This window comes from Muscardinus avellanarius, assembly GCF_963383645.1.
Source record: "Muscardinus avellanarius genome assembly, chromosome: 10".
Taxonomy (NCBI): domain Eukaryota; kingdom Metazoa; phylum Chordata; class Mammalia; order Rodentia; family Gliridae; genus Muscardinus; species Muscardinus avellanarius.
The window spans coordinates 90,105,525-90,123,311 of record NC_137796.1 but is presented as its reverse complement, the minus strand read 5'-3'; the positions used below and the strand labels follow the sequence as shown (position 1 = coordinate 90,123,311).

General features: G+C 50.0%; 2 protein-coding genes across 2 annotated transcripts; one reads left to right on the top strand and one right to left on the bottom strand.

The window, feature by feature from the left end:
- Nucleotides 1-2,500: 2,500 nt before the first annotated feature.
- SGF29 (SAGA complex associated factor 29) lies at nucleotides 2,501-13,248 on the top strand (the record flags this gene model as incomplete). Its single annotated transcript, XM_080703010.1, has 9 exons — nucleotides 2,501-2,575; nucleotides 9,520-9,595; nucleotides 10,510-10,582; nucleotides 10,794-10,858; nucleotides 11,619-11,748; nucleotides 11,817-11,963; nucleotides 12,165-12,200; nucleotides 12,283-12,445; nucleotides 13,132-13,248. 9 exons carry the CDS (start codon nucleotides 2,501-2,503, stop codon nucleotides 13,246-13,248), a joined length of 882 nt encoding a protein of 293 aa, XP_080559136.1.
- Nucleotides 13,249-13,600: 352 nt separating this feature from the next.
- Nucleotides 13,601-16,014, bottom strand: LOC308268238 (sulfotransferase 1A1-like; the record flags this gene model as incomplete). Its single annotated transcript, XM_080703355.1, has 7 exons — nucleotides 13,601-13,713; nucleotides 13,831-14,011; nucleotides 14,474-14,568; nucleotides 14,660-14,786; nucleotides 15,468-15,565; nucleotides 15,653-15,778; nucleotides 15,867-16,014. 7 exons carry the CDS (start codon nucleotides 16,012-16,014, stop codon nucleotides 13,601-13,603), a joined length of 888 nt encoding a protein of 295 aa, XP_080559481.1.
- Between the last annotated feature and the right edge of the window lie 1,773 nt (nucleotides 16,015-17,787).

The window sequence follows — 17,787 nt, the reverse complement described above, 5'->3', positions numbered from 1 at the left end:
TCGAAGCTAGCCGCGCGCGCTGGTTTAGGAGACCCTGTTTCCAAATAAAAATGTAAAAATAGGTCTGGAAGTGTAGCCCGGAGATAGAAGGGCTTCCAGGAACCCCAGTACCACCAAAAATAAATAAATAAAAAAAAAAGGAAAAGTGTCTTCATGTAAGCGGGGATGACCCCCATTTTACAGACTTAAAAATGGAGATCAGCCGGGTGTGGTGGTGCACACTTGTAATCCCAGTACTTGGGAGGCTGAGACTGGAGTATTGCAGGTTCAAAGCCAGCTTCAGCAACTTAGACCGTCTTTCAAAATAAAGAATCAAAAAAATTGGGCTGGGGGTGTATCTCAGAGGTAGAATGCCCCTAGGTTCAATCCCTAGTACAAAAAAAAAAAAAATATATATATATATATATATATATATGTGTGTGTGTGTGTGTGTGTGTGTGTGTGTGTGTGTGTGTGTGTGTGTATGTATATATGTATGTATATATAGTAGCCAGATTTGGTAGCACAAGTTAAGACAGGTGGATCACAGGTTCAAGGACAGCTTTGGCAAGTAGTGGGACTTTCATCAACTCAGTGAGACCCCGTTTCAAAATTAAAAATAAAATAGGAGCCGGGTGTGGTGGCACACGCTTGTAATTCCCATGCTTGGGAGACAGAGACAGGAGGATTGCACGGGTTCAAAGCCAGCCTCAGCTGGCTTAAGAGACCCTGTTTCCAAATAAAAAATAAAATAGGTCTGGGAGTATAGCCTGGAGGTAGAAGGCCCCTGGGTTCCATCCCCAGTACCAATAAATAAATAAATAAACAAACAAACAAACAAAATAGGGCTGAGGTATAGCTCAGAGATAGAATGCCTCCAGGTTAAATTCCCAGTAACACACACACACACACACACAGAAGAAGATCAGAAGCCAGGCATGGTGGTGCACACCTTTAATCACAGTACTTGGGAGGCTGAGACAGGAAGATTGCAGGTTCAAAGACAGTCTCAGTAAGTGAGATTAATCAACCTAGTAAGACCCTGTTTCAAAAATAAAATCAGAGGCCGGGCGTGGTGGCGCACGCTTCTAATCCCTGCGCTTGGGAGGTGGAGACAGGAGGATCGCGCTGGTTCGGAGCCAGCCTCGCTGGCTTAAGAGACCCTGTTTCCAAATGAAAAAATATAAAATAGGTCTGGGAGTGTAGCCCGTCGGTAGAAGGGTTTCCAGGAACCCCAGTGCCACCAATAAATAAATAAATAAATAAATAAATAAATAAATAAATAAATAAATAAATAAATAAAATGAGGCTGGGGTGTAGCTCAGAGGTAGAATGCCCCGGGTCAGTCCTCAGTAACACGCACAGGTCAGGATGCTTACATCGTTGTCGTGGTGTTAGCAGATCTTGCTGCCCCAGCAAGGCACTTAGTAAATACTCCCTGATTTGGTTAAAAATACTGAACACAAACATATCAGTGGAATGGGATAGAATTCCAGGACACCTTGCCCCTTATTTGGTTTCGGGGTGGCCGCAACAAAGTCACAAACTGAGCGGCACACACACACAAAAAACTATTCTCACATTTCTGAAGGTCAGAATTCCAGAATCAAGGTGTCAGCCTGGTATGAAAACCACGGGTTTGTTCTTTCTTGGGGGCTCTGAGGAGATTATGTTCAGTGCCCTTCCCGGGTACTTGGTGGCATTGGCATTCCTTGGCTTGCTGATGCATAACTCCGGCCTCTGCCTCTGTGGTCACATGGCTGTCTTCCCTTTGTGTGTCTGCGTGTCTACGCTATCCTTTTTTTTTTTTTTTTCTTCCTTTTTTCTTGTGGTACTGGGGATAGAACCTAGGGGCATTCTACCTCTGGACTACACTCCCACCCCTATTTTATTTATTTATTTATTTATTTATTTATTTATTTATTTATTTATTTATTTATTTTTTGGTGGTACTGGGGTTCCTGGAAGCCCTTCTACCTCCGGGCTACGCTCCCAGACCTATTTTATATTTTTGAAACAGGGTCTCTTACGCCAGCGCGGCTGGCTTTGAACCTGCGCGATCCTCCTGTCTCCGCCTCCCAAGCGCGGGGAATACAAGCGTGCGCCACCACGCCCGGCCGTCCCACCCCTATTTTATTTTTTATTCTTTATTTTGGAACAGGGTCTTACTGAGTTGCAGAGGGCCTCACTATATGTAGCTGAGGCTGTCTGCGAACCACGATCCTCCTGTCTCAGTCCCCCAAATGCTGGGATTACAAGCATGTGGCACCACGCCCGGCTGTCTCTGCTGTTCTTATAAGAACACCAGTCATGCTGGGTTAAGTACCTACTCTCCTCTAGAGTGACTTCCTCTTAAGAGTCTTAATTTTATCTGCAACAACCTTCTTTTCAAATAAGATCATTCACAGGTACCAGGAGTTAGGACCTCAACATTATATTTGGAAGGAATGTAGTTCAATCCAGGGTAGCCACTAACAGTTCTCTTCTGTTCTCCCTCCCCCACCAGGCACCCACCTGTACCATGGCCCTTGTGTCTGCTGATTCCCGCATTGCAGAACTTCTCACAGAGCTCCATCAGCTGATCAAGCAAACCCAGGTAAAAATAAACCCAGCCTCTCACCCCTGGAGAGGAACGTGGGCTGTGATCCTGAGCTGTGGAGGACTAGGGTGAGGGTCGTGTTCAGACAGATTGGCCATGTCGGAACTAAAATGTAATGAAGGTGAGAGGAGGAAAACTTGGAGTGTGACTACCATTCCATTGGATTTTCTATCCTGTACAAGACTTCAGGATTCCTTTTGTTCAATGCATTGAGAGATAGTTCACATATCATATGATGCCCTATTTATCTACTTATATTTGTGGTACTGGGGTTTGAACTTGAACCCAGGGGCATTCTACCTCTGAGCTATACCCCCAGCCCTGTTTTATTCTTTATTTTGAAACAGGTATCACTGAGTTTCAGAGGGCCTCACTAGATTGCTGAGACTGGCTGTGAACCTGTGGTCCTCCTGTTTCAGCCTCCCAAGTACTAGGATTGCAAGCATGCACCACCATGTCCAGCCATGATGCCCCCCTTTTTTGTGGTACTAGAGATTGAACCCAGGGGCATTCTACCTCCCAGCTACACCCCCAGCCATATTTTTGTTCTTTATTTTGAAATAGGGTCTCACTAAGTTGTGGAGGGCCTCACTGAGTAGGTGAGGTTGGTCATGAACCCGCGATCCTCCTATCTCAGCCTCCCAAGTACTGGGATTACAAGCATGTGCCACTGCACCCAGCTTATAAAGACATACAATTCAAGTTGGTGTGCATACCTGTAATTCTAGTACTTGAGATGCTGAAACAGGAGGATCTCAGGTTCAAGGACCTAGCAAGAACCTTTTTTTCTTTGTTATGATCATGTGTGTGTGTGTGTGTGTGTGTGTGTGTGTGTGTGTATTTTTTTCTGTTTAGAAAGTCTCACCCAGGCATGGTGGCACACACTTGTAATCCAAGTACTGGCACACAAATTGCTAAGTGAAAAAAACCAGTTTGAAAGGCTATATACTGTATGATTCATTCAGCCATATGACATTATGGAGAAGGTATAGACAGAGAGTAAAAAGATCAGTTATTGTGGAACTGTGGATTGAATCCAGGAATATTCCACCTCTGAGTTACACCCCCACCCCGATTATTATTATTATGTGGAAGCTTAGTTCCCAAGGCTGCCTCGAACCTGTGATCTTCCTGTCTCAGCCCCCCAAGATGAGTTATTTCCAGAACCATGGGAGGGATGGAATAAGACAGGAGAATGGGGTAGGAGGGTGAGTAGCTGGAGCACAGAGGATATTAGGGTGGTGAGACTATTCTGTATGATACTGTAATGGTGATATTGTCTAATTGCCAAAACTTATAGAACTGTACAACACAGAGGGAACCTTAATGTAAACTATGAACTTTGGTTAGTAATAGTATATCAGTATTTCTTTTTTTGATGGTACTGGGGATGGAACCCAGGGGCCTCTACCTCTGGGCTACACTCCCAGACCTATTTTATATTTTATTTGGAAACAGGGTCTTTTAAGCCAGCTGAGGCTGGCTTTGAACCTGCGCGATCCTCCTTTGCCTCCCAAGCGCGGGGATTACAAGCGTGTGCCACTACACCCAGCTAGTATATCAGTATTTCTTCAAGAGTTATAACAAACAGGTGTGGTGGCACACACCTGTAATCCCAGTACGTGGGAGGCTGAAACCAGAGAATTGCAAGTTCTCAGCCAGCCTCAGCATATATCAAGGCTCTCAACAACTTAGTGAGACCCTACTTCAAAATAAAAATAAAGTAGAAGCCGAGCGTGGCGGCGCACGCTTGTAGTCCCAGCATTCAGGAGGCTGAGACAGAAGGATCTCAGTTTGCAGTCAGCCTCAGCTACTTAGTGAAGTCCTTTTGCAACAGTGAGACCCTGTTTCAAAAATAAAAGAATAAAAAGTAGGGCTGGGGTATAGCTCGTCCCTGGGTTCCATCTCTGGGACCTAAAAAAAAAAAAACAAAAAAAAAAAAAACTGAGGATATAGCTGAGAGGTGGACACCATTGGGTTTAATCCCTAGCAGTACCAGGGGTTGAACCCAGGGGCGTTCTACCTCTGAGCCACACCCACAGCCTATTTTTTATTTTCTTTCTTTCTTTCCTTATTTATTTATTTTTATGGTACTGGAGGTGGAACCCAGAGGCTATACTCCCAAACCTATTTTATATATTTTTTTGGAAACAGGGCCTCACTCAGTTGCTGAGAGCCTAAGTAGCTGAGGCTGGCTTTGAACCTGTGCGATCCTCCTGTCTCAGCCTCCCAAGCACTGGGATTACAAGCATGTACCATAATGCCTGGCTTGGAGAGTCTGTCTTTTTTTTTTTTCCCCCCCAGTACTGGGGATGCTACCCAGGGGCATTCTACCTCCAAGCTACACCCCTAGCCCTATTTTTATTCATTGTTTTGAAACAGGGTCTCACTGAGTTGCAGAGGGCCTCACTAAGTAGCTGAGGCTGTCCATGAACTGCAATCCTCCTGTCTCAGCCTCCCAAAGGCTGGGATTACAAGTTTGCACCACCACACCCGGCTCCCAGCCTGTGTGTGTGTGTGTGTGTGTGTGTGTGTGTGTGTGTGTGTGTGTGTGTGTGTGTTACTGGGGGAGGAACCCAGAGGCTTTCTACCTCCAGGCTATACTCCCAGACCTATTTTATATTTTATTTGGAAACGGTCTCACTAAGTTGCTGAGAGCCTCACTAAGTAGCTGAGGCTGGCTTTGAACCTGTGCGATCCTCCTGTCTCAGCCTTCCAAGTACTGGGATTACAAGTGTTGCACCACCACGCTCAGCTGGCTTTTTTTTTTTTTTTTTTTTTTTTTTTTTTTTTTTTTTTTTTTTTTTTCCCCGGTACTAGTGATGGAACCCAGAGACATTCTACTTCTACCTCAGAGCTACACCCCCTATTTTGTATTCTTTATTTTGAAACAGGGTTTAACTGAGTTGCAAAGGACCTCACTAAGTAGCTGAAGCTGGCCACGAACTACATGCGATCCTCCTGGATTTTATACCAGAGGTAGAAAAGCCCCTGGGTTCCATCCTCAGTACCACCAAAATAATAATAATTAAAAAAATAGGGCTGGGGGTGTAGCTCAGAGGTAGAATGCCCCTGGGTTCCATCCCCAGTACTGGAAAAAAAAAAAAAAAAAAAAAAGGCTTATTTGACAGGAGACAGCCTTCCTAATGCTGGGATTACAAGCATGCGCCACCATGCCTGGCTCTATTTTTTATTCTTTGTTTTGAATCAGGATCTCACTAAGTTGCAGAGGCCCTCACTAAGTAGCTAAGGCTGGCCACAAACCTATAATCCTCCTGTCTCAGCCTCAGTGCTGGGATTACAAGGGTATACCACCACACCTGGCACATAACCCATTTATGTATTCTTTTACCTCAGCTACTGTTCTCTTCATTTCTTTTTTGTTCTGGGGATTGAACCCTGAAACATTCTGCCTCCAAGCTACAGCTCTTTTTATTTTTGTTTTTGAAACAGTCTTACCACATTGGTGAGGGTCTTGTTAAGTTTCCAAGGCTGGCTTCAAACCTTCAAGCCTCCCAAGTACTGAGATTACAGGCATGCACTACCACACCTGGCTGTCTGATTTTTACTCAAATGTTTCTACCTTTGGAAGGAATATTAGGTTTGGCCACTGTGCTGGTCTAGACTGCTGTCAGAAGTATCATTCTAGAAGTTTCCCCTCTTAACCCCCCCCCCATTCATACAGGGTTAGGTTATATAGGTAGAGAGAATGGGCTTTCCCATTCATGAGGACATACAGCTATGTTTCCTGCTTACCTCATTTTTCCACATGGAGTGAAAACATAACCTACACCTCAGGCACTTAAAAATTCTCACATGGGCTGGGTGTGGTGGTGCACACTTGTAATCCCCGCGCTTGGGAGGCAGAGACAGGAGGATCACGCAGGTTCAAAGCCAGCCGTGCTGGCTTAGGAGACCCTGTTTCCAAAAAATATATAAAAATAGGTCTAGGAGTGTAGCCCGGAGGTAGAAGAGCTTCCAGGAATCCCAGTACCACCACCAAAAGAAAGAAAATTCTCACATAAAGGTTTTAAAAGGGCCAGGCAAGGTGACATATGCCTGTAATCCGAGTACTGGGGAGGCTGAGACACAGCACTGCAGGTTCACAGCCAGCCTCACCACCCTCATGAGGTCCTCTGTAACTTACTGAGACCCTGCTTCAAAATTTAAAAAGTATGCCAGGTGTGGTGGCGCATGCTTGTAATCCCCGTGCTTGGAAGGCGGAAACAGGAGGATTGCACAAGTTCAAAGCCAGCCTTGCTGGTTTAAGAGACCCTGTTTCCAAATAAAAAATATAAATATGGGTCTGGGAGTGTAGCCCGGAGGTAGAAGGGTTTCCAGGAACCCCAGTACCACTCAAAAAAAAAAAAAGTAAAATAGAGCTGGGCATTGTGACGCATGCTTGCAATCTCAGTACTTGGGAGGCTGAGACAAAAGGATTGCAGGTTCAAAGCCAGCTTCGGCAATGTAGCAAGGCTCTCAGAAACCTAGAAATACTCTGTTTCCAAATAAAGAAATAAAAAAAATAATCAGGTTGGGGGTGTAGCTTGGAGGTAGAATGCCTGTAGGCTCAATCCCCAGGGCCCCCCCCCAAAAAAGTAAAATAGGGTGGGTGTGTAGCTTGGAGGTAGAATTCTCCTGAGCTAGGTCACCAATACCACACATTTTAAAAAAAGGTTTTAAAAGTCATAGTTGGCCAGGTGTGGTGGCACTTGCTTGTAATCCCAGCATTTGAGAGGCTAAGACAGGAGGATCACGGTTTGTAGACAGCCTCAGCTACTTAGTGAGGTCCTTTGCAACTTAGTAAGACCCTGTTTCAAAATGAAGAATAAAAAATAGGGCTGGGAAGCCAGGCATGGTGACTCACGCTTGTAATCCCCATGCTTGGGAGGCTGAGACAGGAGGATTGCACAGGTTTGAAGCCAGCCTCAGCTACTTAGTGAGGTTCTCAGCAACTTAGTGAGACCCTGTTTCCAAATAAAATATAAAATAGGTCTGGGAGTATAGCCCAAAGGTAGAAAAGCCCCTGTGTTCCACCCTCTGTACCACAAAAAAAAAAAAAAAAAAAAAAAAAAAAAATTGGGCTGGGGTGTAGCTCAGAGGTAGAATGCCCCTGGGTTCCATCCACAGTACTGAAAAAAAAAAAGGCTTATTTGACTGCAATTTAGTGAGACCCTGTTTCAAAATAAAGAATAAAAAATAGGGTAAGGGGTATTGTTTAGAGGTAGAATGCCCCTGAGTTCAATCCTCAATACCACAAAAAAATAAAAATAATAAATAATAAATAAAAGGTATAGTTGAGCCAGGTGTGGTGATATACTTTTATAATTCCAGGACTTGGGAGGCTGAGACAGGAGGGTTGCAGATTCACAGCCAAGTTCCACAATTTAGTGAGGCCCTCCACAAATTAGACCCTGTTTCAAAATAGAAATAAAAGGGTATGGTGGCGCACACTTGTAATCCAGCATTTGGGAGGCTGAGACAGGAGGATTAAGGATTGTAGACAGCCTCAGCTACTTAGTGAAGCCCTTGGCAACTCAGTGAGACCTTGTTGCAAAATAAATAATAATAAGCCACATGCTTGTAGCATTTGGGAGGCTGAGACAGGAGGATACATGGGTGTATATCTGTGTGTGTGTGTGTGTGTGTGTGTGTGTGTGTGTGTGTGTGTGTGTGTATTTGGTACTGGGGTTTGAACCCAGGGGCAGGGGCATTCTACCCCCAAGCTACACCTACAGACCTATTATTTATTAATTTTTTTGTGGTGCTGGGGATAGAACCCAGGGGCATTCTTCCTTTGAGCTACACCCACAGACCTATTTTTTTCATTTATTTTTTTGGAAACAGAGTCTTGCTAGGTTGGTGTGAGTCTAAGTACTTATTGAGGCTATCCTTGAACCTTAGCCTCCTGTTTCAGCCTCCCAAGTACTGGGATTACAAGCATGCACCACTTCACGGCTTTTTATTTTTATTTTGAAACAGGGTGTCTAGATTGCTAAGAGTTTCCCTGCATTGCTGAGGCTGTCCTTAAACCTGAGATACTCCTGTGTCTGCCTCCCACTTACTGGGATTACAGGTGTACACCACCACACCCAGCTTCCATAAGACCATCTCCATTACTGTAGCTTTGTAGAAGATTTTGAGGTTAAAAATGTGAGTCCTTCAACTCTGTTGCAAGATTCTTTGGGCTAATGTGAGTTCCTTGAATTTCCATATAAATTTTAGAATGTGTCAGTTTCTGCGGAGAAGTCAGCTGAAACTTTAAGTAGAATTCCATTCAATCCATAGAGCAATTTATCTCTTTGATAAAGAGGTGTCATTAAGAGTATAATTTATTTTTATGTTTTTTGAGGATCTGGGAATGGAACCCAGGGGCATTTGACCTCCGAGCTACACCCCCTGCCCTCTTTTTTATTCTTTATTTTGAAACCGGATCTCACTAAGTTGCAGAGGGCCTCACTAAGTAGCTGAAGCTGTCCACGAACCGCAATCCTCTAGTCTCAGCCTCCCGAATGCTGGGATTACAAGTGTGCGCCACCATGCCCGGCTTAAAAGTATAATTTATAATTTAACTTTAATGGCCTTCATAACGTTTTTGCATCCAGCGAGGCATGGTGGCACATTCTTGTACTCCTAGTACTTGGGAGGCTGAGATGGGAGAATCACAGGTTCAAGGACAGCCTCAGTAATAAGTAATAAGACCTTGTTTCAAAATAAAAATAAGTTAGGGCTGTGGGCGTAGCACGGAGGTAAAATGCTCCTGAGTTAGTCCCCAGTACCAAAAATAATAATAATTCTTTTGCACCAGTAATAGTGGGGAAAAAATGTCTTGAACTTGCCCTGCGTTTGGACTGGATTAGTAAGATGGGTCTCTGGCCTGGGCTTGGGGCGCCCCTGCAGGAGTAAGGCTCCCTCACATCCCCTCAATCCTATCCTCACAGGAGGAGCGTTCAAGGAGCGAGCACAACCTGGTGAACATCCAGAAGACACACGAGCGGATGCAGACAGAGAACAAAAGTGAGGAGCCGTGCTAGGAGAGAACAGGCTGGGAAGGGTTGAGAGCTGGGCCTGGGAGGGTGGCGGTTTCTGCTTTCAAAAGGGACTTCTGCATGTATCTGCATATTTCTAAGCGAGTTGCTCCTCAGGCCAGAGCGACAGCGTTTCTCTAGGCTGAATGACCTAAAGTGACCCAGGAGACTGGCGACAGATCGCTCAGCACTAAAGAACCTCAAAATTACTGGGCATGCTAATGCACACCTGTAATTCCAGTATTTGGGAGACTGAGACAGGAGGAGCGCAGATTTGAGGACAGCCTCGGCAACGTACGGAGGCTCTCAGCAACCTAGAGAGTCTAGGTTTCAAAAAAAGAAAAGGAGTGGGGATGTAGCTTAGAGGCAGAATGCCTCTGGGTTCAATCTCCAGTACCACAAAAAAAAAGAAAAAAAAAAGCCTCAAGATCCTTCTACTCTGGGGAACAAAAAACCAGTGAAATGAAACTGCATCTGGGGAACTTGCCCATGGAGCACATTGGCACGCCGTCAGCTGAGGTTTTCTGGAGTGCAGCTTCTCTCCCAGGTGATCCTGCAGGTGTCTGAGGCCCACAGGTCGTCACACCGCTGGGCTGGGGCCTTAAAGTTCTGTGTAGCTTTGAAAATTGTCTGTCTGCTTCATGCTGCTAAACATTTCTCTGTGCGTGGTGATGTGGAAAGGTCGGAGGGGTATGCTGGTGGCATCTTTATCCATCGTATGGAAACGTGAACTTGATGAACAGGGGGGTGTCGGCCTCGGGAGCTTTCATTCTAAGCCAGCATAGCCCAGGCTCCAGCCCTGGCCTCTTTGGGCTCCCAGGTCTGATGCTGGGGTCCCGGAGCAGTGCCACACATTGCTGCCGCCTGCCCCTTGCCCATGCCACCTTGTCCCTGTGTTTACAGTTTCTCCTTATTACCGGACAAAGCTGCGTGGCCTCTACACAACCGCCAAGGCCGATGCCGAGGCCGAGTGCAAGTGAGTGCTGCCCTGGCCCTCCCTCCTGGTTCTTTCGCTCCATTATACGGGTCATATATGCAGCCCGTTGATGACTAAGCCGCCTAGGGGCACGCAGCTGTGCTTGGACCTGGAATTTCCGGCAGCAGCATTGATCTGTGACCCCGGCCAGGCTGAGCAGAAAAGGAAGCCCGCGCCGCACACGTCACCATGCCTCTTCTCCCTCCCTCAGCATCCTCCGCAAAGCCCTGGATAAGATTGCCGAGATCAAGTCTCTGTTGGAAGAGAGGCGGATTGGTGAGTGGGAGAAGACCTGCTGGGCGTCTCCTGACCAGGCACAGTGCTGGTTTCCAGGGGTAGAGCCATGCCTCCTGCCAGGGAGCCGGAGGCTCAGCGGGTGACGGGCACCCGCGGGGCTGACGGGCCTGGAGCAGGGCTGTCCTGCTTCTCCCGGAGGCAGGTGATTCCGGTCCTCCTCTCGCCGGGCCTGGTGCGCTGGCCTCCCCTTTTCCTCCCACTGTCCCGTTCCTTGCTGTGTTGAAAAGCCAGCAAGTATGGCAGAGCCCATCCTGTGTGTCCCGAAGTGAGGCACACGGGGCTTACCCAACGTGCTGCCTTCTTCAGCCACCATTTCCCTGGCTTCCCGGGCTCTCACCATGCAGCCCGGCTCCTCGGCCCTTGGCATCGTCTCACTCACTGCCCGTCTGGTTTTGTTGTTGGTTTGTGTGTGTGCCCTGCCTGAGGATGCCAGAGCCACACACTGGGTAGTTTGTTCCTCAACTTCTTGGTTAATTACAACATAGATTAGTAGAAACGCCTTATGTGGAAATGACGTCTTCGTGAAATCTCCGGCGGTTGCACCTTTTGACTTCCTCCCCTCGTGGGTGTCATGAACATGGGTTTAGCTTGCCAGCCTCTAACCGGGGTCACCTAGTGGGAGGGCCTAACTGCAAAGTGGGGCTCCCCAGTGGGCTCCTCTGACATTCAGGGAAGGGTGCGGGGTGGCCGGGGCAGGCACCCACCCCCAGGGCCTCAGGGGCTCTCTTTCCTCCCGCAGCGGCCAAGATCGCAGGTCTGTACAATGACTCAGAGCCACCGCGGAAGACCATGCGCCGAGGGGTGCTGATGACCCTGCTGCAGCAGTCGGCTATGACCCTGCCCCTCTGGATCGGGAAGCCTGGTGACAAGTGAGGGCGGAGCCACCAGGGGAGGGGTTGGTGTCCAGGGCCCAGGCTAACACTCGTTCCACTCACAGGCCCCCTCCCCTCTGTGGGGCCATTCCAGCCTCAGGGGACTATGTGGCCAAACCTGGGGACAAGGTGGCCGCCAGGGTGAAGGCCGTGGACGGGGATGAGCAGTGGATCCTGGCCGAGGTGGTCAGTTACAGCCATGCCACCAACAAGTGAGTGCATGCCTGCCGGGTGGTGCTCCTCCACAGCTGCATAGCGGCCGCCTGCAAACCCTGGGAAGCGCTCCCCCGTGCGTGCCGTGTGGTAGGGGGGCCCGGGACGTGCCCGCCTCTGAGACAGCCCCCCCAAGCCCATGGTTCCCTGCTTCGGACTGTGCGCCTGGCTGCACACAGTGTTTCCCTTTTGTCCCCCAGGTATGAGGTTGATGACATTGATGAAGAAGGGAAAGAGTGAGTATCCAGGCGGGGCGGGGGCTGCCGAGCCGCGGCAGGTCTCCCAGCTGAGGCGCGTGCTGATGGAATCCCACCACAGGAGACACACGCTGAGCCGCCGGCGGATCATCCCCCTGCCGCAGTGGAAGGCCAACCCCGAGACAGACCCGGAGGCCTTATTCCAGAAGGAGCAGCTTGTGCTGGCCCTGTACCCCCAGACCACCTGCTTCTACCGTGCCCTGATCCACACGCCCCCACAGCGGGTAAGGCAGCCTCCATGGAGAGGCCTCTCGTGGCACCAGGACCTGCCCGTCACGGGCGGCCTCCCAGGCCCTCCTCTTAGTCCTTACACAGCTTCTGAGCTTGGAGAACCTGCAGGCTGTCCTGCGTTCTGGTGCCAATCTGCATCTGTCCTGCGACCCCCTCCCTCCCAGTCTGAGAGCCTAAGCTGCCCCAAGTGGTGTCCTGCCAGCCTCCGCTGAACCTTAGTTGTCAGTAAGAAGAGCCCGAGCCCTGGCCCAGCCAGGCGCATGTGCCCAGGTCTCCTGCTTGCTGTTCCCCGTGAGCGCTTGCTGACCTGGACACATCACCCAGGTCACCTGTTACCTGATGCAGCCTAAAGGCTGTTCCCTCTTCCTGCAGGACCCCCGCCTGCTGCCCTCCACCGGGTTGTCCCTGATCCCATAAACAGGGATCCCGAATAGCACAGACCAACCCACATAGTTGGTACCCTATGGGGAGTGAGTCTTGCCTCCCTGCTCCTTGGCCCCCTGTGCTGAGGAAGAGCTCTGGAGCCAGGGACTGGGGTGAACATCCAGACCCTCTAACTCCAGAGCGGAAGATAAGGATAGCAGAGCCTGGGCGCCATGCCGGACTAGCGCTCAGGGCCAGGATGAAGCTGGCCTGGCCTGGCAGCCTCTGACCAGCCCTTCCTGTCTGCATCCTGCAGCCCCAGGATGACTACTCAGTCCTGTTCGAAGACACGTCCTATGCAGATGGCTACTCCCCTCCCCTCAACGTGGCCCAGAGGTACGTGGTGGCTTGTAAGGAGCCCAAGAAAAAGTGAAGCTGGCCCGCAGATGCACGATGTGTTTCTGCCGTCCTCATGGAGAAGGCAACAGAGGATTTTAAGTGATCAAATAAATATTCTTCTCCCTTGCCACGTCTCTTGGTCTGAACTCCAAATCTACTTTCCCCTCCAGAGAAGGCACGTAGGGACCTGGAGGCTGCGGTGGGAAGGGAAGAGGACTTGAGTGGCTCATGGCATTTATTTTAGCTCGGGTGTGCTCTTGGCTTCCAAGACAAGGTCTGTGTTGAACACAGGTACTGGCTCCTGAGGTCACGGCCAGGCTTGTTGAGCACTCCCTGGGGAGGGACTCCACACACACACACATACACACACACACACACACACACACTCAGAGCTGCCAGTGGGCGGTGAGTTCGCAGCCCACCATCTTCTCAGCAAGGTCGGCATCAAAGCGCTCGTTCTGAGCCACAGTAAAGGTATTCTTCCAGTCCCCAGTGATGCCTGGGGAAGCAGGGACAGAGGCTGGAGTCCAGGTTCACAGAGGCCCCAGATGGCGCAGGGCAGCCCTTCATGGCCACTCTGTCCTCCCTAACCCAACCCGCCCCATCAGGTACCCACCTTTCCTCATGAAGGGGCAGATGCTGTGGTCCATGACGTTAGTGGGGACGGTGCTATAGTTAGTCATGGGGTTCTTCTTCATCTCCTTGAAGGATGTGTTCTGGACAATTTGGTCCACAATCTTTTCTGGCAGAGAGCGCCCCAAAAACTCGAGGATCTTCTGAGTCTCCCTCTTGGGGTTCTGGAGCACAGAGGGGTTATTCAGAGGTGGCTTGGGTGGCTCACTGAGCAAACACCATGACAGTCCCCCTCTCTGACTTCACAAGGGAACCGGCTACTTCTACTCAGAAACCTTTCAGCCCTGTGATGCTGGACGTAGCTCTGCGCTGTGTCTCATGGGAGCGGGCGCGGCAGTGTGTTCTTATAACTCTGGCCCAGGCTTGGCACACCCAGGACAGGGAGAAGCACGAGCAGCAGATTGTTGGTCAGGACTACACCGTGGCTGGTACAGGTGCCAGGAGATAAGAGCCGTACAGAGTCCCACTGCTGAGCCAGCACTTGGGTCCCAGGCCAGGAGGGCAGGATAGGGAATCCTGGACTGGAGCGGGGAGGCCGCAGGGCGTGGTGGAGGGCAGGTCCCCGTGAGGCTCTCCACACTCCCCACCCCCAGGTATGACTTGAAAGCAGTAGCAGGTGATCTCACCGCCTTCATGTCTTCGTAGAAGAGGTAGAGAATGGGGTGGGTGCGGCTCAGCTCCCACCACTCCTGCACGTGCTGATACCACGACCCATAGGACACTGGGGAAGGGGCAGGGTGCGACACGGCTGCTGTTAGTTTTAGCTGGCCACCCTTCTCCAGCCCGCTTCCGGCCTCCAGAGTCAGGCCCACCTTTCCCTTCCATGAACTGCTCCAGGAAGTTGTCCCAGGTGCCAGGCTCAGGGTGCACCTGGGCCATTTTGTAGAAGTTATAATAGGAGACGACCACGTCCTTTGGGTTTCGGGCAACATAGATCATCTGCAGGGACAGGAGGCCCCCATCTCAGCACCATTGGCACACAGCCTACCCCACACCAGAATTCTCTCCACCCTGCCTCTGCACACTGCACTGCACCCTGAGGGAGTTCTCAGCTTGGCAGAGCACAAAACGGAGGCCTAGTGGCTACCTTGCTTGACGTCTCATGGTGTGGGTGGAACTGAGCTGGGATTTGAACACTACTTTGATGCCAGAGTGCCGGCTGGTCCCTGGAACCTTTTTTTGGTACTGAATATTGGGCCCTGAAGCATTCATTGAGCTACATCATCAGACCTTTGAATTTTGTAACAGAGCCTCCCTCTGTTGATAAGACTGGCCTCCACCTGTGACCCTCCTGGTTCAGCTTCCCAAATACTAGGTTTATAGGCATGTGTCACCATGCTCTCGGTTTGGAACCATATTTTATGCAAATCTGACCCCTTCAGCTGCACCATATGCCAGGAGAAGGCTAGCCGGAGTCTCACTAGACCTCTCCTCTTGTGAGCACCTGGACTCCACTTTTCTCAGGCCTGCACTAAAGAGATTCACTTCCCTGGTCGTCCAAGCCCAGCCACAGTGAGAGGTGGGCGCCTCTCCCTGCTCACTGGCCCGACATGAGGTAAGGCTGGAGAAACCCTGCAGAGCAGGACCGAAGATGGGACAGCCCAAGGTCCCGCTACTCACCTTCACCTGCTGATCCAGCAGGCTCTGGGGGAGCAGGGCCAGCGGCAAGTGTGTCTTGAGGAGCCGGGGGGCAGGTACATCCTTCAGAGTCTCAAGACCTAAGGCGTGGGCAGGGGAAGGTCTGGTGATCAGGTCCTGGTCCTCCCTCCCTGCACATCCCTCACCCCTGGCACCCTGCTACACACCCGAGGGGACCCCTGGGCATCTGAACTCGAGAAAGGGCACGCGAATGTAGATGGGGGCTCGACGACACTTCTCTGTGTCACCACCTTGATAGATCATGTCCAGTATCTCGCTCAGCCAAGTGGTGCCTGGAGCAGGAGGGACCCAGAAAGAGCATGGCTGAGCGCCCGGCATTCACCATGCAGCCCAAGTAGCCTTGCGGCCCTCCTCACTTACCAGACTTGGGGTAGGTGCTGATGAGCAGGTCATCAGGCCTGGCTTGGAAGCTCTGAAGTGGTTCTATCGTCTCTGCAAAGTACTTGATAAGGGGGACCCCCTTCACGTACACCAGTGGTGGGCGAGAGGTGTCCGAGACCAGCTCCATGCTGTGGAGTCAGGGGTCAGGGCTGAGCCCACTTAAGACCATCACAACACCCCTTGCTGAATTGTGCTTTGAGATAAGGAGATGGAGGCTTCAGGAGGGTGAGCTGCCCAAGCTAACAAATCCAGAAAGGAGCCAGGATTCCAAGGCTGACCTGACCAGTGCGGTGGTTCACAACACTGGCCGCATCTATGGCTTACCTGCAGAACTTTGGATGACCCCGGTTTCCTAGCCACAGCCCAAAGTAATTGAACCACTCACTGGGGCTCGTACTCAGACCCTGGGTTTTACACACATTCCAGAAGACTTCAGTGTACTCTTGAGACACTCCTCTGGGGCCTGTTCTGCTTGGCAGCCAGCTCTGCTGCTCTTCATCCTCCTGCTGCACCCCCATCTTACACCCAATGGACGCCTCCTGCTGCTGTTCCCCAGTGAGCTCCCGGGCCCTTCACATACAGAGGCACCGCAGACCAGGCAGGCCTGGGGCCCTCTCGCCCAGCTTCATCTTGGCTACAAATAAACATGGCCCATTGAGAGACAGCTTGTTTGGGGAGCCAGTCTTGTACGTGAAGGAGCAAAATTGAAACTGAAGAGGGAAGAAGACTCGTGCCAGCTGGATTTGTTTCTCTAAGATGTAGTATCCATGGGAAAAGAACAGGGAAGACAGAGGTCACAGCCAAGGGAATAAACAGGAAATGATCAAACATAGGAACTACAGAAGATGTCGGAGCCAGAAGCTGGCAGCAAGCGTGGGTGGCAGAGCCTGCCTTGGCACTCACCCAACCTCACGGGATCCTGACCCTGTGGCCTCTGGTGTGCAGCGGTTCAGTGTGGGTGCAGAGTGGGAAGTGTGATCCTGCCCTCTGAGCTGAAGGTTTTGTAGGTCCCAAGTGGGAGGGCTGAGGAGCCAGCGCTGGGACTGGCTGTCCTTCCAGAGGAGGGGTGGGGTTTGTGGATATTGGGATGGGCCACCCAGCTGGACTCAAGTTTAGACCTGAAATGAGGGAAAAGGACTCGAGGTTGTTTGTCTTTTTCTTGTAGCTGTAGTCGTCTGGCTCCAGAACTCCCTTAACTCCACCCCTGTAAGGCAGGTCAATATAACTTTTTTTTTTTAGCCAATCTAGGGAGGGTAGGTGTGGGGCAAGATGGAGGCAGACCCATTCACCTTCCTCCTGGCTCCGGGCCAGTCTCCAAGACATCAAGAGCTCAGGCCAAGCTGGGAATGGTGGCATACTTTATAATCCCAGTACTTGGAAGGCTGAGACAGGAAGATTGCAAGTTCATGGTCAGCCTCAGCAATTTAGGCCCTGTTTCCAAATAAAAACTAAAAAATAAACCTGGGGTGTAACCAGGAGGTAGCCTAGGTTCCAATCCAGAACCACCAGGAGGAAAGAAAACCTTTTTTATTTAACTCAAAACCTATGCAATCATGGTCGGGGAGGGGATTAGGGCTGAAGATCAGATGTCCAGCATGTCTGTCCAATGTTCCTGTGGGGACAAGAAGGTTGGTCAAAAGCAGCCTCAGTGTCTCAGCTTAGTGAGGCCGTCTGCAACTTAGTGATATTCAGTTTCAAAATAAAAAATAAATAGGCTGAGGGTATAGCTCAGTGGTAGAATGCCTCTGGGTTCAATTCCTAGTACCTAAAAAATAATAAATAAATAAATAAATAAATAAATAAATAAATAAATAAATGGAACTAAGGGTATAGCTGGAAGGTAGACTCCTCTTGCATTCAATCCCCAGTACAATTAAAAACAATAAAAAGTTTGACCCTA